At 41.9% G+C, this 24,866-nt stretch overlaps 1 protein-coding gene and 1 non-coding gene across 3 annotated transcripts in view; one reads left to right on the top strand and one right to left on the bottom strand.

Annotated features, from left to right (window-relative positions):
* uggt2 (UDP-glucose glycoprotein glucosyltransferase 2) overlaps positions 1–24,866 on the top strand; it is a 381,083-nt gene that overhangs the window by 146,470 nt on the left and 209,747 nt on the right. For both annotated transcript variants that reach the window (XM_072577884.1, XM_072577883.1), the window contains exons 12-13: positions 1,628–1,719; positions 2,709–2,859. In XM_072577884.1, coding sequence (XP_072433985.1) covers positions 1,628–1,719; positions 2,709–2,859 — 243 coding nt within the window. The remainder of the gene's footprint in view (positions 1–1,627; positions 1,720–2,708; positions 2,860–24,866) is intronic.
* trnaa-ugc (transfer RNA alanine (anticodon UGC)) lies at positions 13,331–13,402 on the bottom strand. The gene has a single exon. It is a non-coding gene; the product is annotated as a tRNA-Ala (tRNA).

The following is a 24,866-nucleotide window of genomic DNA, read 5'->3' as shown; positions in this document are numbered from 1 at the left end:
TATTGCAGTTCCCAATCCTCATTAAAACCTCTGTTTTTTTTCCTTCAGTGTTCTCTTGCTCTTCTTTGACATGATGGGCTGTTAAGTGATAAAATTTAAAAAAATGTTGATACAGTTAGACTGTGTAATTATTCTCAAATTTCACTTCAAATGGAAAGCCATGTGCACTGTTGTCATAAGTTGATAAACACTGGTGTACTGTTACCCACAGGCTCTCACCAACTAGCCTAGGGCAGTAGTGGCAGCAGTCTGGCGGGGAAGATAACGTACGTTCTAGAGTCGCATTATAACTAAATCATGAGCATAGCAGGTGTCGAAATGGCCCTTATGACTTACCAATTTTTTAGTTGTGGCAGTCTGTGAGGATTATTTTGTTGCATTTTCTTTTACTCTCTGGTATTTTAAATACATTCATTTTAAGATTAAAATAAAAATAATAAAGGACAAAAAACATATTAATAAAATTAAAAGATTTGTTCTGCAAAATTTGGATTCATTCAAAAGGCCACACACAATGTCCTAGAAGGCCGCATGCGGCCTTAAGACTGCAGGTTCCCCACCCCATACAAGACCATTTCACTTAACTATATTAAACTCTATTTGCCATTTCTTGGCCCACTTCCCCAGCTGTTCAAGGTCCTCTTGCAATTTCTGATAACCTTTCTCACTGTCCACGATACCGTCTATTTTAATGTCATCTGCAAGCTTAATAATCATGTCTTATACATTCTTATCCAAATCATTGATATAAATAACAAACAGGAATGGGCTGAGGAACAACCCCTGAGGCACTCCACTAGTCATACACTTGGAGTCTGACAAGCATCCTTTCATTATTACCCTCTGCTTCCTACCATCAATCCAATTTGCCAACTCCCCCTGGATTCCATGTGATCTAACTTTCCAGAGCAACCTACCTTGTGGAACCTTATCAAAGGCCTTACCGAAATCCATATGGACTATGTCTACTGCCTTACCCTCGTCAAACTTCTTAGTCACTTCTTCAAAGAATTCTAACAATCTTGTGAGGTGTGATCTCCCACACACAAAGTCTTGAGTTTAATTTCAGAAAACTGTGATGATTATAAGTATTCTACCTTACAATTCTTACAGTTTTATCATTAGTGTAACACAAATGTGAATCCAATCTGACAGTTTTTACAACACCACTAGCAGAAATATACTAATAGTAATTAAGAAAAAATGTTAAATCGTACTTGAAAGCAGTGATATGTCAGTGTATTCATCTGTAACAATGTGGAAGTCCAGATAATGTAACAGTGTTCCAATAATATTTGAACATTTTCATATAATAAGTAGTAAGCCTTTCAATAAAATTTGTAGCAGTAAAGATGTCAAAGAAACAAGTATATTCTCCAAAAGCTGTGAGAAAGATACTAGCTTTGAATTAGTAATGTTTAGTCTTAATTTTTATATGAATGGAAATTGCATTTTACCCTAGTTAAAATTAGAAATATTGAGATGTTTTTTCACCTAACAATATTGAGATTCACTTGATATGTCCAGACCTGGGGAAAGTTTAGCAGATGTCATTGAATTTGATAAACTTCACTTGCTGTATTAAAGAAGTGTGATAATGTTTCTAATGTCTATTTGCCTGATTTAGTTTCTTGCAGAAACTTTAGGATTTCAACCTGGAGATTCAGCATTGTTTTTAAATGGGATGCGTATTGATCTGGATACTCATAGTCCATTCAGGTGAGTAAAAATGGCCTTATTTACTATTATATTTCTGTCATTACTTCATTGAAGTATTTTCTCTTTAGTATTTTAACGAGCAGTTTAGTTACTAGATATATACTTTATAGAATCAAAGTACTTTTATCCCTGTAAACAAAAGCCACCTGTGTATTTCCCACCATCTCTGCTAGAACAGCTGCAAATAGCTCAAAGTGTGTCTCTGAAGTTCCCCATTTGGCCTGTTCAGTAGCAGTGAATAAAATTAGACACAGTCTCCTCACCCAGCCCACTCCCTAGGCTCATGTGAGTCAAAGTAAAGAAAAATGATATGGAGTCTTCAAGGAGAGTGATGGGAATGCAGGAATGAATGGAAGAGATAAGTTTTAAACAGTGATATTGCAAAAGGAAGGGTCATCTCACTAAAGCTGCCCAACATACCAGTCTAAAGCATAATTTTTGTTTTTTAGATGTCCTGACTATTGCTGCAGACCTGAAACCATACCTTTGATTTCCCTGACACTGTTCTCAATTTTTAATTTTTTCTTGCCTCTTTATCCTGTTATCCTTCCTCCTTTCACTCTCTCCTCTGTGATACGTACCCTTTTAAATTTCAAACCCTTCAGTATTCCTTGATATTCCTACTCTGACAATACTACCCCAGACCTGAATCTCTTTTAGTCGAGAGTGTGGTGCTGGAAAAGCACAGCCTGTCAGGCAGCATCCGAGGAGTAGGAGAATTGATATTTCGAGCAAAAGCCCTTCATCAGGATGAAGAGCCTATACCCGAAACGTCGACTTTTTTGCTCCTCGGATGCTGCCAGACCTGCTGTGTTTTTCCAGCACCACACTCTCAACTCTGATCTCCAGCATCTGCAGTCCTCACTTTCTCCTAGCTGATTCTCTCTTAGGTCTACAGCTTTCCTCTGTGGCACTCATGACATCTTCTGAAAGGAGGATGTCATCCTCCTGTGTCAGCAAATCACATTAATCCATGTGCTTTCTTTCAGTATTCTAGATATCCTCAAACAGGAAGGCAAAGTTATGGATGGTCTTTATAACCTTGGGATCCAAGACAAAGATCTAAGCAAACTTCTGAGTCTGAATGTTCATCCGATGGAGGAAAGCCCGGCACTTGATATCCGACACTCTGCTATAATTGTTAGTTAACTATACTTTATAATGTGAAGTTCATGTGGTTTGTGTGTCAGTGCATGCTCACCTTTTGACCTCAAGGGCTGTTATTCAAATATAATTATTAGCAATTGTTTGTTGCCACAATATTTAGGTAGATGCTGTCTATAGTTTTATCATAGTATAAGGAAAATTAATGGAAGTCCTGGAGGGAACAGTAAATCAGAAGCCTAATCAGTTGAATGTGTCAGTGATACATTGGCTGATGGGTCTAACTACAGATTAAAAGAATTGCAATCATGTCATTGTTTCAGGGCTGACTCTTAAGGCATTCTTACTTGTGTCATGCTCCTGTTCTTTATCTCTGAACATTTCTCCTTTTCAACTGTATGTCCAATTCTGAAAGTGTTATTGAACCTATGGTCCTTTCAGATAGTGTATTCAAAATTGTAACACTTTGCTACTTAATGTTTGTGGTAACTGACCTTCTTGTGAATGCAAACAATGTTCTTATTTATCTATAAAACCTCCTACTTTTGAACATCTGTGATTTAAACACCCCATAATTAGTGAAAACCTCGATCTCGCTCTCAAAATGCAGTTGAAGCAAGGTCAGTGCTGAATGAACATCTGTAGTTGGATAAATGTTGGAATCAATTGTTAAAGAAATAATAGCAATTCATTTATAAAATCATAATCTAATCAGGCAGAGTCAGCATGGTTTCACGAGAGGAAAATCTTATCTGACTAATTTCTAAAGTTTTTTGAGGAAGGCTCTAGCAGAATGGATAAAGGGAAACCAAAAAGATGTGTTTGTTCCAGAAGGCAGTCAACAAAGTACTTCAAATAAAGTTAAGTAATTAGATAAGAGCCCACAGTGGTACAGTTATATATTTGCATGGGTAGAGAATTGGCTCATGGGCAGGAAACAGTGAGTGGGGAAAGGGGGTTATTTTTCAGATTGGCAACTTGTAACTAGTGGGGTACCACAGACATCAATGGCGGGAAGGAAGTAAATATGCTGTAGTCAAATATGCAAATGACACGAAAATAGGTGGAAAGACAAGTTGGATACAAACAGTTTGCAGAGAGAAAAATAAACATCAATTGCTGGAAAAACTCAGTAGGTCTGGTAGCATCTGTGGAGAGAAAGCAGAGTTAATGTTTCAGGTCCAGTGACCCTTCTTCAGAACTGATTGTAGCTAGGACAAGCTTGATATATATGCTAAAGATGGGGTAGAACGAGGGGAGAAGAGTAAATGATAAGTGGAGATAGAGCCAGAGAGAGAAAAACAGTTGGGCAGACAAAAGAATGTGAAAAGGTCAGCCTGGGAGAATGAATAGTTTCTAATGGGTATCATTAATGGCTGACAATGGATTGTTTGTGGTAGCAACCCACATGATGACAAGGCTAGGTCTGTGGGGTTCGGGTATGGACATGGGTAAAGGTGCTCAAGACCTAAAATTGTTGAAATTGAGTCCAGAAGGCTGCAAGGTTTCCTCACATAAAGTGACTTGCTGTTATTCCATCATGTGTTGAGCTTTACTGGTGTACTGCAGAAAGCCTGAAGCAGAGCTATTGGCCAGGCAAGAGGGTGATGTGTTGAAATGGTCGGCAACCAGAACTCTAGGGTCCTTTTTGCAAATAGAATGTAGTGTACCTCTATATTGCAGAGGCTGTGCGCCAGCCCTCAGATATCTCCTCCATCTCCCCTGAACTATGACCCCACCATAGAACACCAAACTATTGTGTCCACAATGATCACTAATCTTAATTCATCACTGCCTTCGCCAAACCCCGCACAACCCGCTTCTGTGTCCTACCCAAAATCCACAAACAGGATTGCCTTGGCAGACCCATGTTTCTGTCTGCTTCTGTCCCACAGAAATCAACTCTTCCTACCTCGACTCAATTCTTTTCTTCATTTATCTAGTCCCTTCCTACTAACACATAAGATTCTTCTAATGTTTTCTATCAGTTTCAGAATTTCCATTTGCAGGCATCAGTCTCCTTCTCTTTGCCATGAAAATACAATCCCTTAACATATCCATTGCCATCAGGATAGTCTCAGGGCTTTCCACTTTTTCCTGGAAAAAAGCTTGAACCATCCCCACTGATCACTACCCTCCTCTGCCTGGCTGAGCTCATCCTCACTTCGAACAACTTCTCCCATTTTCTTCAGGTTAAAGGTGTGGCCATGGGTACTCACATAGAGCCGAGTTATTCCAATCTCTTTGTTCCAGTTCTATTCTGGTTCCCACCTACAACACTTTCTCTGGTAGATTGAAGGCATTGTTGGTGCAGCTTTCAACCAGAATTGGTAACGTTGATATATTTTATTTCAAATTTCCAACCAGCTCTCATCTTCACCTGGTCCATCTTTGACTACTCTCTTTCCTTCCTTGCTGTCTCAGTTTCCATTTCTGGTTATAGGCTGGTCACCAATATCCAAGACAAACCTACTCCCACAATTGCCTTGACAATACATCCTCACATCCTGCTTCCTGTAAAGATTCTATTCCATTCTCCCAGTTCCTCCATCTCAGTCACATCTATTTTGATGATACCATCTTCGACAAGGAGGCCTCCAAAATTTCCACCTTCCTCCTCAACCAAGAATTCCCCACCATTGTGATTGACAGAACAGGCAGCCATATGGGACCTATTTCTCGCATTTCAACCCTCACCCCATCTCTTCCCTCCCCCAACAATGATAGGGTACCTTTTATTTTCATCTAGCATCCCACCAAAATCCATATCTGAAGGATCATTAGCTGCCATTTCCACTACCTCCATCAAATTGTCATCACCAGATAGTTACTTCCCTCTCCTCCCTTATCAGCCTTCTGCAATAACTGTTCCTTCTGGGACACCTTGGTTAACTCCTACTCCATGTCCACCACCACCTTCCCTTGCAATTATAAAAGCTGGCTGTTTACTTCCTCCTTCACTCTCCAAAGACCCAGATGCACCTTCCAGATGAAGTAGCAATTTCCCTGCACTTCCCTCAACCTAGTTTACTGTATTTGCTGCTCACAATGCCCACACTGGGAGATGTAGTGTAGACTGGGTGACCACTTTGCAGAACACCTACATTCTGTCAGCAAAAAAGACTGTGCTTCCAGTTGCCTGCCAATTCAACACACTGTGCTCCTTGGCCAAGATCTCAGTCTCAGTGTTGCTGCAGTGCTCCAGCAAAGCTTAGTGCAAGTTGGAAGAACTGTACCTCATTTTCCACTTGGAAACCTTAAAGCCTTCTGGACTCAAAATCAATCCAACAATTTTAGAATGTTTGCACCTTCCCCCATGTCCTTACCTCAACCCCACATACTAGACCTTGTCATCATATGAGCTGCTACCACAAACAACCCATTGTCAGCCAATAATGGTTGCATTAACAGCTATCCATTCTCCAGGATTTGACCTGGGTGTACTCAACATTAATGCTACACCCCATGAAGTCTCATGGCTTCAGGTTAAGCATGGGCAAGGAAACCTGCTGATTACCACGTGCCATTCTCCCTCGGCTGATGAATTGGTACTTCTCCATTTTGAACAACAGTTGGAGGAAGCAATGAGGATGGCAAGGGGCACAAAATGTACTCTGTATAAGGAATTTAAATGTTCAGTGCCCAGACTGGCTCAGTAGAAGTTCTACTGATCGAGCTGGCAGGGCCCTAAAGGACATAGCTGCAGGCTATGTCTGCAGCAGGTGATGAGGGAAAACTATACTTGGAAAACATTCTTACCTGCTGCCTACAGATGCATCTATGACAGTATTGGTCAGAGTGACCACCGCACAGTCATTGTGGAGATGAAGCCCCACCTTCACCTTATAACCTGCATTGTGTTGTGTGGCACTATCACCGTGCTGAATGGAACAGACTTCAAACAGATCTAGCAACTCAAGACTAGGCATCGAAGATGCACTGTGGGCCGTCAGTAACAGCAGAATTATACACCAGCACAATCTGCAACCTCGTGGCCCGGTATAGCACCCACTCAACCATTACCATCAAGTCAGGGGATTAACGCTGGAGGACATGACAGGAGCAGCACCATGGAATAGCTGAAAATGAGCTGTCAACCTGCTGAAGCTACCAAACAGGACTACCATGCCAAATAGCATAAACAGCAAGTGATAGACAGAGCTAAGCTATCCCACAACCATGAATGAGGTCTAAGCTCTGCAGTCCTGCCACATGAAGCCACAAATGGTGGTGGACAATTAAACACTTTACTGGAGGAGGTTTCTCCACAAATATTCCCATCCTCAATGATGGAAGAGCACCAACAGTGCAAAAGACAGGTCCAAAGCATTCGTAGCAATCTTCAGCCAGAAGTGCCAAGTGGATGATTCATTTCTGCCTTCTCCAATGTTCCATAGCATTACAGATGCTAGTCTTCAGCCAATTTGATTCAGTCCACGTGATGTATAGAAACAGTTGGATACTGCAAAGGCAATGGGCCCTGAAAACATTCTGGCAATGGCACTGAAGATTTGTGCTCCAGAGTGTTCCATTCCCCTACCCAAGCTCTTCTAGTATAGTTTAAACAGTGATATCTACCCGATAATATGAAAAATTGCCCAGGTATGACTTGTACAAAAAAAGCAGGACAAATCCAACCTAGCCAATTATCATCCCATTGGTTGACTCCTGGTCATCAGAAAGATGGAGAAAGGTGTCATCAATAGCGCTGTCAAGCAGCACCTGCTAGGCAATAACCTGCTCAATGATGCTCAGTTTGGATTCCACCAGGGACAGTCAGCTCCTCACCTGATTGCAGGCTTGGTTCAAACATGGACAAAATAGCTGAATTCAGGCGGTGTGAGCAGAGTGTCAACCCTTGATATCAAGGCCGCATTTGACCGTGTATGGCATCAAGGATCCCTAGGAAAACTGGAATAAATAGATATCGAGGGCAGACTCTTCATTGATTGGAGGTTGATTGTGTCATGATTGTGGTTGTTGGAAGTCAGTCATCTGAGCTCCAGGACACTTCTGCAAAATAGTGTCCTCGGCCCAACTATCTTCAGCTGCTTCATCAATGACCTTCCCTACATCAAATTGTCAGAAATGGGCACGTTTGCCGACAATCACATAATGTTCAGCACCATTCGTGACTCCTCAGATACTGAAGCAGTCTAAGTTAAAATGAAACAAGATCTGGACAACATACATGCTTGAGCTGACAAGTGACAAATAACATTCACACCATACAAGTGTCAGGCAATGATCATCACCAATAAGGAATGATCTAACCACCATCTCTGAACATTCATTGATGTTACCATCACTGAATGCCTGCTGTTAACATCCTGGGGAATACCATTGATCAGAACCTCAACTGGACTCGCTACATAAACACAGTGGTTACAAGAGCAGGTCAGAGGCTAGGAATACTGCAGTGGGTAACTCACTTCCTGACTTCGCAAAGCCTGTCCATCATCTACATGTCACAAGTCAGGAGTGTGATGGAATAGTCTCCACTTGCCTGAATGGGTGCAGGTCCAGCAACACTCAAGAGGCTTGACACTATCCAAGGCTTTATACATTAATGATCTGGATGAAGGAACTTAGGGCATTCTGGCCAAGTTTGCAGATGATACAAAAATAGGGGAGGGGCAGGTAGTATTAAGAAAGCAGGGAGACTGCAGAAATAATTAGACAAGTTAAGAGAGTAGATGAGTGGCACATTGGCTTAGGGGTTAGCACTGCTACCTCACAGCACTAGGGTCCCATGTTCGATTCCAGCCTCAGGCGACTATCTGTTTGGAGTTTGCACATTCTCCCCGTATCTTTGTGGGTTTCCACCCACAATCCAAAGATGTGCAGGTGAATTGGCTATGCTAAATTGCCCATAGTGTTCAGGGATGTGTAGGTTAGGTGCATTAGTCAGGGGTAAATGTAGAGTAATAGGGTAAGGGAATCAGTATGGGTGGGTTACTCTTCAGAGGGTTAGTGTGGACTTTTTGGGCCAAATGGCCTGTTTCCATACTGTAGGGATTCTATGAGAAGTGACAAATGAAATACAACTTGGAAAATTATGAGGTCATGCACTTTGTTAGGAAGAGTAGGGGCCCGGACTATTTTCTAAATGGAGAGAAAATTCAGAAATCTGAAGTGCAAAGAGATGTGGGAGTTCTAGTCCATGGTTCTCTTAAGTAAACTTGCAGGTTGAGTTAGTAGTTAGGAAAACAAATACAATGTTGCCATTCATCTCGAGAGGACTCAAATATAAAAGCAGGGATATACTTCTGAGGCTTTAGAACGTTCTGGTCACATAGAATATTGTGAGCAATTTTGGGCCCCATACCTCAGTAAGGATGCAGGTCCAGAAGAGGTTCACGAGAATAATCCTAGGAATGAAAGATTTAATATATGAGGAACGTTTGAGGACTCTGGGACTATACTTGGAGTTTAGAAGAATGAGGGGGAATCTGATTGAAACCTACAGAATACTGAACAGCCTGGACAGAGTGGATGTTGAGAAGATGTTTCCATTGGCAGGAGAGATGAGGATCTGAGGGCATAGCTTTAGTGTAAAGGGAAGACCCTTTAAAACAGAGATAAGGAGAAATGCCTTTAGCCAGAGACTGGTGAATCTGTGGAGGCCAGGTCATTGAGTATATTTAAAGCAGATAGATAGGCTCTTGATTGCCAAGGGCATCAAAGGTTAGAGGGAGCAAGCAGGAAAATGGGGTTGAAAAAGTATCAGGTATGATTGAATGTTGGAGCAGACGTGGTGGACCGTAAGGCCTAATTTCTGCTGCTATGTCTTATGGACAAAGCAGCCCACTTGATGGGCACACATTCACAAGTATCAATTACGTCCACCACTGATGTCCAGTAGCGAAGGTATGTAATATCTACAAGTTTCGCTATATAAATTCACCAAAGATCCTTAGACATCACTTTCAAATCCATGACTGCTGCCATTTAAAAGGGTAGGACAGAAGATGCATGAAAATATCACCACCTTCAAGTTCCTCTCCAAGCCACCCACTATCCTGACTTGGAAATATATTGCCTTTCCTTCACTGTCACTGACAGTAGAGGTTCAAGAAGGCAGCTCACCACAAACTTCTCAAGGACAGTTAGGGATGGACAGTAAATACTGACAAGCTAGCATTGTCCACACCCCAGAAATGAATAAATAAGTGTATAAGTCCTGCTAAGATTTGCTTTCCCAAAATGCAGCACCTCACATTTATCTAAATTAAGCTCCATCTGCCACTTCTCAGCCCATTGGCCCATCTGATCAAGATCTCACTGTAACCTGAAGTAACCTTCTTTGTTGTTCACTACACCTCCAATTTTGGTGTCATCTGCAAACTTACTAACTATACATCTTACGCTCACATCCAAATCATTTATACAAATAACGGAAAGTAGTGGACCCACCACCTTTTCCATCACTATTTTAAATCTAATAGAATTAGGCTCGCTGGCCCCAAAGTGCTCCCCCACTGACACCTCAGTCACCTACCCTGCCTTATTTCCCAAGAGTAGGTCAAGTTTTGCACCTTCTCTAGTGAGTACATCCATATACTTAATCAGAAAATTATACACACTTAACAAATTCCTCTCCATCTAAACCTTAACACTATGGCAGTCCCAGTCTACGTTCGGAAAGTTAAAATCCCCTACCCACCCTATTATTCTTACAGATAGCTGAGATCTCCTTACAAATTTATTTCTCAATTTTCCTCTGACTATTAGGGGATCTATAATATAATCCCAATAAGGTGATCATCCCTTTCTTATTTCTCAGTTCCACCCAAATACCTTCCCTGGATGTATTTCCGGGAATATCCTCCCTCAGCACAGCTGTAATGCTATCCCTTATCAAAAATGGCACTCACCCTCCTCTCTTGCTTCCCTTTCTATCCTTCCTGCAGCGTTTGTATCCTGGAACATTAAGCTGCCAGTCCTGCCCATCCTTGAGCCACGTTTCTGTAATTGCAATGATATCTCAGTCCCATGTTCCTAACCATGCCCTGAGTTCATCTGCCTTTCCTGTTAGGCCCCTTGCATTGAAACAAATGCAGTTTAATTTATTAGTCTTACCATGTTCCTGCCTGCCCTGACTGTTTAACTTTCTTCTGTTCTCAACTGTACCAGACTCAGACTGATCTCTTTCTCAGACTATCTTGATGGGTCCCACCCCCCCACCTTACTAGTTTAAATCCTCCCGAGCAGCTCTGACCAATCTCCCTGCCAGTATATTAGTCCCCTCCCAATTTAGGTGCAAGCCTTACAGGTCACTTCTACCAAAAAGCGATTCCAATGGTCTGAAAATGTGAATCCTTCTCGCATACACCAGCTCCTCAACCATGCATTCACCTGCTCTATCCTCCTATTCCTGCCCTCACTAGCTCGTGGCACCAGGAGTAATCCAGGTATTACTACTCTCGAGGACCTCCTTTTTAAATTCCTGCCTAACTCTCTGTCAACTCCCTTCAGGATCTCAACCTTTTCCCTTCCTATGTCATTGGTTCCAATGTGGACAGTGACCTCTTGCTGGTCCCTCTCCCCCGTGAGAACATTCTGCACCTTCTCTGAGACATCCTTGATCCTGGCACCAGGGAAGCAACACACCATTCTGATTTTTCGCTGCTGGCCACAGAAACGTCTGTCTGTACCTCGGACGAGAGAATCGCCTAACACAATTGATTAAATTAGATTACTTACAGTGTGGAAACAGGCCCTTTGGCCCAACAAGTCCACACAGACCCTCTGAAGAGCAACCCACCCAGACCCATTCTCCTACATTTACCCCTTCACCTAACACTATGGGCAGTTTAGCATAGCCAATTCACCTTACCTGCACATTTTTTGTACTGTGGGAGGAAACCGGAGAAAACCCACACAGACACAGGGAGAATGTGCAAACTCCACACAGACAGTCGCCTGAGGCGGGAATTGAACCCAGGTCTCGAGCTGTGAGGCAGCAGTGCTAACCACCGTGCCGCCCCATGGGGATCTCTTGGAACCCGACGTACCTCTCATTGCATTAAAATCAGTCTCAATACCAGAAACTTGGCTGTTTGTGCTATGTTCCCTTGCAAATCGATCACCCCATACGTTTTCCTAAACAGCATAAATGGGGATAGCCACAGAAGACTCCTGCACTGACTGCCTACCTCTCTTACTTTTCCTGGAGTTAACCCATCTACGTGACTGTATCTGCGACTTTTCTCCCTTCCTATAACTGCCATCCATCACATATTGTTGCTGTTGCAAATTCCTCAATGCTTCTAATTGTCTCTCCAACCGATTGATTCGATCTGATAGGATTTGCAACCAATAGCATTTATTGCACATATAATCCACAGTAACCGTAAACTGTCCTTAAACTCCCACATCTGACAAGAAGTACAAAACACTCTACTAAAGGCCATTTTTGCTCCTTCACAATCTTCAGACCCAGAAAATAACACCGTCTTATTCCTCTACAAAACACTGCTCCAGGTTAAATTGATAGTTATGGCATATATTTTACGTTTAATCGAGATATATCTCAAAAACATACAATCATGAAATAACCCACTCTACTCATTACTGTAGTAGTTTTAAGTGTGGCTTACATAAACTCTGACTTAGGTGTTTCTGTGTTGTGACTTCATCCAAACAGTTCCTCCAAGATCAGTTGTGAATTTCACTGTTAATTTTCCCAGATGCATTCCGATGTCCAGCGATACATGAATTCAAACAGCAAAGGCAGTAACTGCGCAGTTTCACTGTGCAGGCTCACTGCGATGTCAGTTTCTTTCTCTCTCCTGCGCTGACTGTTGCAGAATTCTGTGGAGGCAAAGTCATTGAGTCTATGTCAGGCAGAGATAGATAGGTTCTTGATTGGAAGAAGGCAGGAGAATGGGGCTGTAAAACATATCAGCCATGATTGTATGGAGCAGACTTGATGGACCAAATGCCCGAATTCTGCTACTGTATCTGTGGTCAAAGACTAAAGAAGTTTAGACTTTATTCTTTGGAATTTAAAAGAATGGGAGATGATCTCACTGAGACATACAGAGTTCTTATGAGGCTTAACAGGGTAAGGATGTTTCGTCTCATGGGAGACAACACAGTTTCAGAATAGCAGGGTGTCATTTTAAGACTGCGATGAAGAGTAGTTTCTTCTCTTAGAGGGTTGCAGCTCCTTGTCACAAAGAGCTATAGGGACATTAGATTAGATTACTTAGTGTGGAAACATGGCCTTCGGCCTAACAAGTCCACACCGACCCGCTGAAGCGCAACCCACCCAGACCCATTCTCCTACATTTACCCCTAACACTAAGGGCAATTTAGCTTGACCAATTCAACTAACCTGCACATATTTGGACTGTGGGAGGAAACCGGACCACCGGGAGGAAATCCATGCAGACACAGGGAGAATGTGCAAATTCCACACAGTCAATCGCCTGAGGCAGGAATTGAACCTGGGTCTCTGGCGCTGTAAGGCAGCAGTGCTAACCACTGTGCCATCCAAAAGTGGAGATGCCAGGGATTGAACCCGGGGCCTCATACATGCAAAGCATGCACTCTACCACTGAGCTCCATCCCCACACCATCTTTGTATAATCTATGTATATACTTGAGGCTCGGATAGTAAGGGAATTAAGGGTTATTGTGAAAGATGAGGAAAGTGGATGTGAAGAAGGTCAGATCAGCTATGATTTTGCTGAATGGTGGAGAAGGCTCCAGGGGCTGAATGACCTCCTCCTGCTCCTATTTCTTATGGTCTTCTCGAATGTGTGAAATTTGAACAGTGATTGATAGATATTTGCTACACAACAAAAATTTGGGGGCAACAGAACCAGGTTGGAGAGATGGAGTGAAGGCACAGCTCAGCTATTAAATAATCCATAGATGGAGCAAACTCAAAGGGTGGAATGGCAGGCTGAGGAGAAAAAATCTCAGCTTCTCTTTGTCTCTATAAGGAATGAAAGTTCTATTCTGGTAAATCTCCTCTGTAGGTCTTGATAGACTTTTTAAAGTTTTGAACATAATAGTCTAGATGAGGGCTAGCAGTGATTTACAAAATGTTCAGTTTAAGCTCCTTCCTTTTGTACCAAACTTAATTTTTAAGCTGAAGTATCTGAATGTGTTTTTTTAAAACAACCTTACTGAGTTTCCCTCCTTCCTTCATTATGTTTATGTTAATCCCCATTAAAGTTATACTGTTTCAGTTATTTTATACTTCAACTTTTCTAAATTTCATCACTTCATACTTTGCCACATTGAATTTCATCTATTTTTGTCTCCAATTTCAACACAGTCTCATGGTCATATTTTCTTCACTGTTTACTACATGTTCGGGCTTTGTGCCATCTGCAAGCTTTGATATTGTACCCTACCTGCAAGCTTTGATAAAATAATCGAAGTGATTCATATGCCAAAAAGAATGGTGGTCCTAATATTGATCCCAGGGAATCTCTGCTGTACATTTTCCTCCAGTCTGAAAGACAACTATACTCTTTTTTTTCTCTTTAACATCATAGTCAAACTGCCATTATCCCTTTGTTCCTGTAGACTCACTTTTTCACCTTTTGCCAGTTCAGATGTGGAACATAGCTTTTTCCTAAAACTTTATATATTCCTTCATCAAAAAATGCAATCGGGTTTTACACACAGAATTTGACTTTTTACAACTTTGTGCTGGGTGTCTTTGATAAATGCATATATTTTTGAGTGACGTTATTTGTCTCAAACTCTGAAACTTTGTCCACCCTGACTCGAAGCTGACTGGATTTGTCCCTTTAATTACTGGATTTGTCCCTTTTCATAAAGCGTTGTGCATCAATTGTAACTATTCAGTCCACTGGTGCACTTTGTTATTTAGGAGTGTTTAAAGGTTAGGGTTAGCACTTCCATTATTTCCACCTTTGCTTCCATCAACAACATCGTACCTGGGCTTGATGACTTTTCTATTTTGGATTGAACGTTTCACCAAAACATATTAGATACCATTAGGGGCAATAACCATAACTATTTTTAATGTATATTTAGATAACTCAGCTGAGTGATAAGTTAAAAATCACACAACACCAGGTTATAGTCCTACAGGTTTAATTGGAAGCACACTAGCTTTCAGAGCGTCACTCCGAAAGCTAGTGTGCTTCCAATTAAACCTGTAGGACTATAACCTGGTGTTGTGTGATTTTTAACTTTGTACACCCCAGTCCAACACCGGCATCTCCAAATCAAGCTGAGTGATAGCAATTCATCTGAGACTTAGACAAGTAAGTATGTATTTCCCATTCACCTGCTGCATATTTAGGAGTACTACTTTAGCAGGTTTTGTAGAACCTATCTGACTTTTTGGAGGTTAAGAATCCTCGAGTCATATAGCATGGAAACAGACCCATGGGTCCAACCAGTCCATACTGAATATAATGCCAAACTAAACTCATCCCATCTGCCTGCTCTTGGCCTATATCCTTCCAAAACGTTCTTATTTATGCACTTATCCAAAATGCAACACCTCACACTTATCTAAATTAAACTCCCACCTGCCATTCCTTGGCCCATTAACATGTCTGATCAAGGCCCTGTAGTATTCGAGATATTTACTTGAGAAAAACATGGAGGCTAAGGCACTACATTAGCCAATCTGGGGTCTTCCGGCATCTCATCTGTGGCTATCAAAGATACAAATATTTCAGCAAGGGGCCTAGAAATCCCAGCTTCCTACAAGATTCTGGGATAAACTTGATCATGTCCCAGGCATTTATCCATCTTTATGCATCTTAAGACAACTAGCACCACCTCCACTGTAATATGGACACTAATCAAGGTATCACTATTTATTTCCCCAAGATCTCTAGCTTCCATGTCATTTTCCACAGTAAATCCTAATGTGAAATGCTCATTTTGTATCTCAGTCATCTCCTGTTGTTCCACACAAAAATGGCCTTGTTGATCTTTTAGGACCCTGTCCTCTCCCTCATTACTCTTTGCCCTTAATATATTTATAGAATCTCTTTGGATTCCTTTAACCCTACTTACCAAAGCTGTCTCCTGCTCCCTTTTTGCTCTCCTGATTTCTTCTATATACTCTTACTGTCCTTATACTCCTGTAGGGATTCACTTGATCCCAGCTGTCTATGCCTCACATATGCCTCCTTCTTTTTCTTAACCAGAGCCTCAATTTCTGTAGTCATCCAACATTCCTTACACCTACCAGCCTTGCCATTCACATTAACAGGAACATACTCTCTCTGAACTCTCATTGTCTCATTTTTGAAGGCCTGCTGCTTTCCAACCATACCTTTACCTGTGAATGGCCTCTTCTAATCACCTTTGGAGAGTTTCTGCCTAATACTGACAAAATTGGCCTTCCTCCAATGTAGAACTTAAACCTTTAGATCAGGTCTATCCTCTTCCACAACTATTTTAAAACTACGAAAATTACAATCACTGGCCCCAAGTGCTACTCACTGACACCTCAGTCACTTGCCCTGCCTTATTTCCCAAGAGTAGGTCAAGTTTTTCTCTTTCTGTAGTAGGTGAATCCACATATTCAATAAGAAATAATCGTAAGTGTTTGAGATTTAACATGAGTTGTTCTTACACTGAAGTACAGTTTCACTTCCTGATGGAAGTTGAAGTTGGTGAACAATTTTCTGAACAAAGTTGGACATATTAGAGAAATCAAAAAACAAAACTACACCATTTGTCCAATGTGTTCTATTATGTTTAACATGGAGCATATTTCTTCCACAGTGTTAATTGATTCAGTTTTCCCAAAAAGGCATTCTAGTGTTTGTTACCTAATTGATTTTACTTTAATTGATAAGTCACCATTTTATCAGCCAAGTTCTTTTCTATTTGTTTATAACTCAAGCATGCAATCATCAAATCATGTCTTGCACATTGGTCTTGTTGCTATTCACCTGCTGCCATTATCAAAGACCTCTACAGCATTGGATAACAACCTCTGTATTAAATGTGCAAACTAGTTTAATAACGTTTGCACATGCACAAACAACAATTGGATCATATCCAACTACTAAATATATTGCTGTGCATAACTTCTTTTGACAAATTGTTTTTTGGGGGTATTTTGTTGATTACCACTTTGTACGAGTAGCCCCCTCGAGTTGCCCTCATCTCATTATTTCACTGGAATTCAATCATGGATAAACAGTCCATAATGCAAAAGGGATTGAACTACTTTTTGTGGTTCACTGAAATCCATTAATTTGGCACGTACCAGCTATTTAATTTTTGCTCTTCTTCAACATTTAATGGATAAAACTTGCTTAGCCTTTCAGGGAGCCCTTTACCTGAAACTGTTTGACACTGAGGTGAGGTGTGAATTTGTGTGTGAACTCTGCAGCAGGGAAATTTATATTATTGTACTGAAAGTCATTGTGGTCTTTCAATTGAGATCTTGAGTGGCAGTGTAAGGCTACAAGTGATCTGAGTTTTTTTTTTGTTTAAAATGCCCAGAACTTACAATAGAAACTTCTTTTATCATCTCTGTTTTTTTTATTATCTCCGTAAAAAGACTAGCAAATTTGTCAAACATGATTTCCCTTTCATAAAATTATGTTGGCCCTGTTTGATTATGTTAAGTGTTTCTAAATAACTTGTTTTTCTGCTTTAATAATGCACTATAGCATTTTCCCAATGTCAGATGTTAGGTAAGTTACCGATAGATTCTTATTTTCTGTCTCCTTTCTTGAACAGGGCATCATCTAATCTGCTGGAACACACTCTGAATTCTCTGATTTGAGAATATTTTGTCCAATGCCTCTATTATCTCCACAGTTACTTCCTGTAAAACCCATGGACACAAGCTGTCAGATTACTTGTTTGTAATCAGTACTATTAGTTTGCCAAATACTTTGTCCTTCAACACAGAGACTGTTATAAGACCTTTCCTCCCTTTAGCACCTTGCTTATCTATTATGTTGAGATTTTTATAGTAGCGTGACCTGGAAGACTAATAAGAATAGATTAGTTTAATTTATCTGCAATTCCCTGTTCCCCAGTATCAGTTCACTAGTTGCATACTTCAAAGATCCACATGTACTTTGGCTGCTTTCTCTTTTTATATATCCATGGAAGCTTTTTGTTTTACTATTTTCTTCTAATTTACTTTCTGATCAATTTTCTCCCTCTTTATTAACTTTTAATCATCCACTGCCGGTTCTTTGAAAAAAATCCCAATCCTCTGGCCACCACTAGCTTTCTTCACTTTAAAGGCTTTAGTTTTTGTTTGGATACTCTCCTTGACTTCCTTTGGTAATTATTGGTGGTTCATTCTTCTCATTTAGTCCTTTTTGATTGGAATATATTTTTGCTTCTTAAAATGTCTGCAACTGCTCACCCACTGACTATTTCCATTGTTTATTTTCATAGCCCACTTTAAACACCTCTTTTCTTCAGAGCTCTGTAATTGCCCATATTTGAATTGACAAGTTGCTCTCCCTCAAAGTGAGTTTGAAATTGTATCATGTATGTTACTCCCACAGAATCCTTAACAACACTTTTTTTAAATTCAGTCAGGAGATGTGAGTATTCCTGGCTCGACCAGCATTTAGTTCCCATCTCTAATTTTCCAGAAGACCTTTGCAGCCGCAACATGACCTCCCAACTCCTGTACTCAATACTCTGACCAATAATATGCTTTCTTTTATTGGTCAGAGTATTGAGTACAGGAGTTGGGAGGTCATGTTGCGGCTGTCCAGGACATTGGTTAGGCCACTGTTGGAATATTGAATGCGTGTAAAGGGTTTGCATATCTGTGGTAAAGACGAGGCGGCTGGAGCCTATAAAATGAAAAGTACGAAATTGGAGTAATGCATTCGAAGGATCACAAATGTAAGTGGGCGGCACGGTGGCACAGTGGTTAGCACTGCTGCCTCACAGCGCCAGAGACCCGGGTTCAATTCCCGCCTTAGGCGACTGACTGTGTGGAGTTTGCACGTTCTCCCCGTGTCTGCGTGGGTTTCCTCCGGGTGCTCCGGTTTCCTCCCACACTCCAAAGATGTGCAGGTCAGGTGAATTGGCTATGCTAAATTGCCCGTAGTGTGAGGGAAGGGGTAGATATAGATATAGATGTAGGGGTATGGGTGGGTTACGCTTCGGCGGGGCGGTGTGGACTTGTTGGGCCGAAGGGTCTGTTTCCACACTGTAAGTAATCTAATCTAAAAAAAAACATTGCTGTAGGTCAAACAAGGAAGAATGATTGATTCCTTTCCACGAATCAACAGTGATTATTAGGCTAGCTTTTTATTCAAGAGGTTTACTGAATTACATTTTTCCATTTGGTATGTTGAGATTCAAACCCATGTCACAACAATGTTAACCTGGGGCTTTGGATTGCTCATACAGTGATGTTACTACTCTGCCATCATGTCTCCTTTAATTTCTTATTAATCCCATCTCATTACAAATTACTTGATCAAAATTAGTCTATTCCTGGGCAGATTCTGCAATGTACTGCTCTAAGAAACGATCCCTGATCCACTCTACAAATTCATTATCCATGTTACCCTTTGCCCATCTGATTTGCCCAGCCAATATTCAGATTAAAATCATCAGTGACACTTGCAGTGCCCTTCTAATTTGCCTTCATCATTTATTGATTTATACTTTGTCCTAGAGTGAGGCAAGTGTTCCAGGGCCTGGAGCAAACTCCAACCCATGACCTCTTTCCCTTCCTATTTGTACTTTAAATTGTTTACATGTATACCACAATTCATTGATGATACCAAAGCTACCTTACCTTATTTTGCTTATGCCTATTTTTACTGAACATCAGATACACTTTAATAGCGAGTTTGCAGTCTTGCTCTTCCTGCATTAACTCCTTATTAATATTCATTTCTTTATATTTGTGCCATCAACACATCTAGATTATTACAAATGGTGCATTCATTCAAAGGCAGAGCCTCAAAGCTTTGACTTTTTACCATAATTACTTATTCTGGTTCTAATACCTTCTGTATTCTTCTGCTTATATTTTGAAACACAAAACATGGAACAGTACAGTACAGGAACAGGCCCTTTGGCCCATGTGTTGTACCGAACATGGCATCAAATGAAAGTAATTCCTTCAGTCTGTCCTTGGCCATATCCCTCCATTCCTTGCATGTTCATATGCTTATCTAAAAGTCCCTTAAAAGCTTCTATTGTATATGCCTTTATCACCACCCCGGCAGCACATTCCAGAGTCCTACCATTCCCTGTGTAAAAAAACTTGCCTCTCAACTTGTTTGAATTTTACCCCTTCACCTTAAGTGCAAGCCCCCAAGTTTTAGACATTTCAATTCTGGAGAAAAAGATTCTATAAAACCCTATCTATGCATTTTATAATTTGATCAACTTCTCAGCTCAGCCTCCCCTGCTCCAGACGAAACAACCATAGTTTTACTACCTTGACTCAATCTTTTCTCCCCTGGGCCAGTCCCTGCCCACTTACATTTGTGATCCTTCGAATGCATTACTCCAATTTCGTACTTTTCATTTTATAGGCTCCAGCCGCCTCGTCTTTACCACAGATATGCAAACCCTTTACACGCATTCAATATTCCAACAGTGGCCTAACCAATGTCCTGGACAGCCGCAACATGACCTCCCAACTCCTGTACTCAATACTCTGACCAATAAAAGAAAGCATATTATTGGTCAGAGTATTGAGTACAGGAGTTGGGAGGTCATGTTGCGGCTGCACAGTACATTGGTTATGCCACTGTTGGAATATTGCATTCAATTCTGGTCTCCTTCCTATCAGAAAGATGTTGTGAAACTTGAAAGGGTTCAGAAAAGATTTACAAGGATGTTGCCAGGGTTGGAGGATCTGAGCTACAGGGAGAGGCTGAACAGGTTGGGGCTGTTTTCCCTGGAGCGTCGGAGGCTGAGGGGTGATCTTATAGTGGTTTACAAAATTATGAGGGGCAAGGTTAGGATAAATAGACAAAGTCTTTTCCCTGGGGTCAGGGAGTCCAGAACTAGAGGGCATAGGTTTAGGGTGAGAGGGGAAAGTTATAAAAGAGACCTAAGAGGCAACTTTTTCACGCAGAGGGTGGTACGTGTATGGAATGAGCTGCCAGAGGATGTGGTGGAGGCTGCTACAATTGCAACATTTAAGAGGCATTTGGATGGGTATATGAATAGGAAGGATTTGGAGGGATATGGGCCGGGTGCTGGCAGGTGGGACAAGTTTGGGTTGGGATATCTGGTCGGCATGGATGGGTTGGACCGAAGTGTCTGTTTCCATGTTGTACATCTCTATGACTCTATGACTTTATACCAAACACCTTCTTCACTATCCTATCTACCTGCAAATCCACTTTCAAGGAGCTATGAACCTGCACTCCAAGATCTCTTTGTTCAGCAACACTCTTTAGGACTTTACCATTAAGTGTATAAGTCCTGCTAAGATTTGCTTTCCCAAAATGCAGCACCTCGCATTTATCTGAGTTATAGGGACAACTTTTTCACACAGAGGGTGGTACATGGATGGAATGAGCTGCCGGATGAAGTGGTGGAGGCTGGTACAATTGCAACATTGGGTTGCAATTGTATATATTGGGTATATGAACAGGAAGGGTTTGGAGGAATATGGGCCGGGTGCTGGCAGGTGGGATGAGATTGGGTTGGGATATCTGGTTGGCATGGACGGATTGGACCGAAGGGTCTGTTTCCATGCTGTACATCTCTATGACATCCATCCCCCACCAGGATGGTCTCAGGGCTGTCTGCTTCTTCCTGGAAGAAAGGCCTAAACTGTCCCCACTCACCACCAACCTTCTCTGCTTGACTGTGCTCGTCTTTACCCTCATCAACTTCTCTTTTAACTACTCTCATTTTCTTCTGGGCAGAGGGGTGGTGAAGGGTATCCACGTGGGCCCCAATTATGCGTATTACTTCATGGGGAATGTAGAATATTCCTTGTTCCAGTCCTATGCTGGCCCCCATCCATAACTTTCTCCAATATATCAATGATATCATTGGTGGTGCTTCTCTCTTTCATCTGGAATTGGAAACATTCATTGATTTTGCATCTAATTTCCATCTGCCCTATCTCTGACTACTCCCTTCCTTGACGTCTGTTTCTATTTCTGGGGATAGACTGGCCACTAATTTCCACTGTAAACCCATCGACTCCCACAGCAAGCTGAACTATACATCCTTGCACCCTGTTTCCTGTAAAGGCTCCATTCCCCCAGTTCCTATATCTCCATCACATCTGTTTCATTGAAGCCAACTTCGCCAAGGGAGTCTCAAAAATGTCCACTGTCTTCCTCGACCAAGGACTCTCGAGCAATGTTGTTGACAGGGCCCTCAATTAGTTCGACCCAATTCCCACACTTCTGCCCACAACCCCTCTCTTCTCTCCCGCAACAACGATAGGTTTCTCCCTTATCCTTACCTAATATTCCACCAACATGCACATCCAGAAGATTGTCAGCTACCATTTCTAGCACCTCCAGTGAGAAGCCATCACCAGCCACATATTCCCATCCTCTCTTGTCTGCCTTCTGCAGGGACCAATCCCTCTGGGACATCCCATGGTCCATTCTTCCTTCACTTCCAACATCACCTCACACCACCTTCTCCTGTAATCGAAGGTGTAACACCTGACCATTAACTCACCTCCATTCCAACCCCACCCCGCCAACCCCAAGAGTCCAAACATACCTTCCAGCTGAAACACAGAATCTGGTCCACTGCATTTGCTACACACAATGTGGTCTCCTCTACATTTGGGAAACAAAGCGTAGACTGGGTCTAAGCCAAATTCTGCCTTGTCTAAATCACTTGCTCTAAGGGAGTCGCAGTCAGTATTGGGGAAGGTAAAGTCACTACGTCCTTCCTTCACTTTGATTATCAGTTTCATCTTCACTAACCTGTACCACTGTTCTATTGTTTCCCTTCAATTAAACCCTCTACTAATTAGGTTGAAACTCTCTGTTACCTTAGTTATACAATTTTCCAGACCAATGGTCCCAGCAAATGAAGTTCATTCCCTTGGAACAGCTCTCTGTCGCCAATCCTGGTGCCACTGCCCTGTGTATCGGAACCTAACTCTCCCACAACAACCTTTAACTTTCTAAACCTATTTGCCCTTTACCAATTTGCACATGGATCAGGTGGAACATAGAACATAGAACATAGAAAAATACAGCGCAGTACAGGCCCTTTGGCCCTCGATGTTGCGCCAATCCAAGCCCACCTAACCTACACTAGCCCACTATCCTCCATATGCCTATCCAATGCCCGTTTAAATGCCCATAAAGAGGGAGAGTCCACCACTGCTACTGGCAGGGCATTCTATGAACTCACGACTCGCTGAGTAAAGAATCTACCCCTAAGATCTGTCCTACACCTACCCCCCCCTTAATTTAAAGCTATGCCCCCTCATAATAGCTGACTCCATACGTGGAAAAAGGTTCTCATGGTCAACCCTATCTAAACCCCTAATCATCTTGTACACCTCTATCAAGTCACCCCTAAACCTTTTTTACTCCAATGAAAACAGCCCCAAGTGCCTCAGCCTTTCCTCGTACGATCTTCCTACCATACCAGGCAACATCCTGGTAAACCTCCTCTGCACCCGTTCCAGTGCCCCCACATCCTTCCTATAGTATGGCGACCAAAACTGCACACAATACTCCAGATGCACCCGCACCAGAGTCTTACACAACTGCAACATGACCTCAGGACTCCGGAACTCAATTCCTCTCCCAATAAGAGCCAGTACGCCATATGCCTTCTTCACCGCACTACTTACCTGGGTGGCAACTTTTAGAGATCTGTGTACATGGACACCAAGATCCCTCTGCTCATCCACACTACCAAGTATCCGACCATTAGCCCAGTACCCCATCTTCTTGTTACTCTTACCAAAGTGAATCACTTACCTACATTGAACACCATTTGCCACGTTTCTGCCTAGCTCTGCAGCTTATCTATATCCCACTGTAACCTGCCACATCCTTCCTCACTGTCAACAACTCCACCGACTTTCGTATCATCCGCAAACTTGCTCACCCAACCTTCTAGCCCCTCCTCCAGGTCATTTATAAAAATGACAAACAGCAATGGTCCCAAAACAGATCCTTGCGGAACACCACTAGTAACTGCACTCCAAGATGAACCTTTACCATCAACTACTACCCTCTCTTTTCTTCCAGCCAGCCAATTCCTAATCCAAACCTCCAACTCACCCTCAATGCCATACCTCAATGCCAATTCTCTCTAAGACTTTGCCCACAACAGAAGTGAGACTCACCGGCCTATAGTTACTAGGGTTATCCCTACTCCCCTTCTTGAACAAGGGAACCACATTTGCTATCCTCCAGTCTTCTGGCACTATTCCTGTAGACAACGAGGACATAAAAATCAAGGCCAATGGCTCTGCAATCTCCTCCCTTGCTTCCCAGAGAATCCTAGGATAAATGCCATCAGGCCCAGGGGACTTATCTATTTTCATCCTTTCCAGAATTTCCAACACATCTTCCCTACACACCTCAAAGCCATCCATTCTAATTAATTGTGACTCAATATTCACATTGGCAACAATGTCCTGTTCCTGAGTGAATACTGACGAAAAGTATTCATTCAGAGTCTCCCCAATCTGTTCAGCCTCCACATGCAACTTCCCACTACTATCCTTGACTGGGCTTATCCTACCTTAGTCATTCTTTTATTCCTGACATACCTATAGAAAGCCTTTGGGTTTTCCCTAATCCTACCAACTAAGGACTTTTCATGTCCCCTCCTCGCTGTTCTTAGCTCTCTCTTCAGATCCTTCCTGGCTACCTTATAACTCTCAATCGCCCCAAATCCTGAGATTACTACATTTGTGATTCTAAATTTTTCATTTAGCCCTGAGTTGTTCGTAATCTCTCAGACATTTTTTCTAGCTGTTCCTACGTCATTGGAACAAAGACAGATATTGCTGACGAAACTCATCAGGCTTGTCAGCATTTGTGGAGAGAAAGCAGAATTAATGTTTTAAGTACAGTGATTCATCGTGATTAGAAACATTAACTCTGTTTCTTTCTGCA

Source organism: Chiloscyllium punctatum, chromosome 9, assembly GCF_047496795.1.
Source record: "Chiloscyllium punctatum isolate Juve2018m chromosome 9, sChiPun1.3, whole genome shotgun sequence".
NCBI classification, from domain to species: domain Eukaryota; kingdom Metazoa; phylum Chordata; class Chondrichthyes; order Orectolobiformes; family Hemiscylliidae; genus Chiloscyllium; species Chiloscyllium punctatum.
This window is presented reverse-complemented; position numbering and strand designations above follow the sequence as displayed.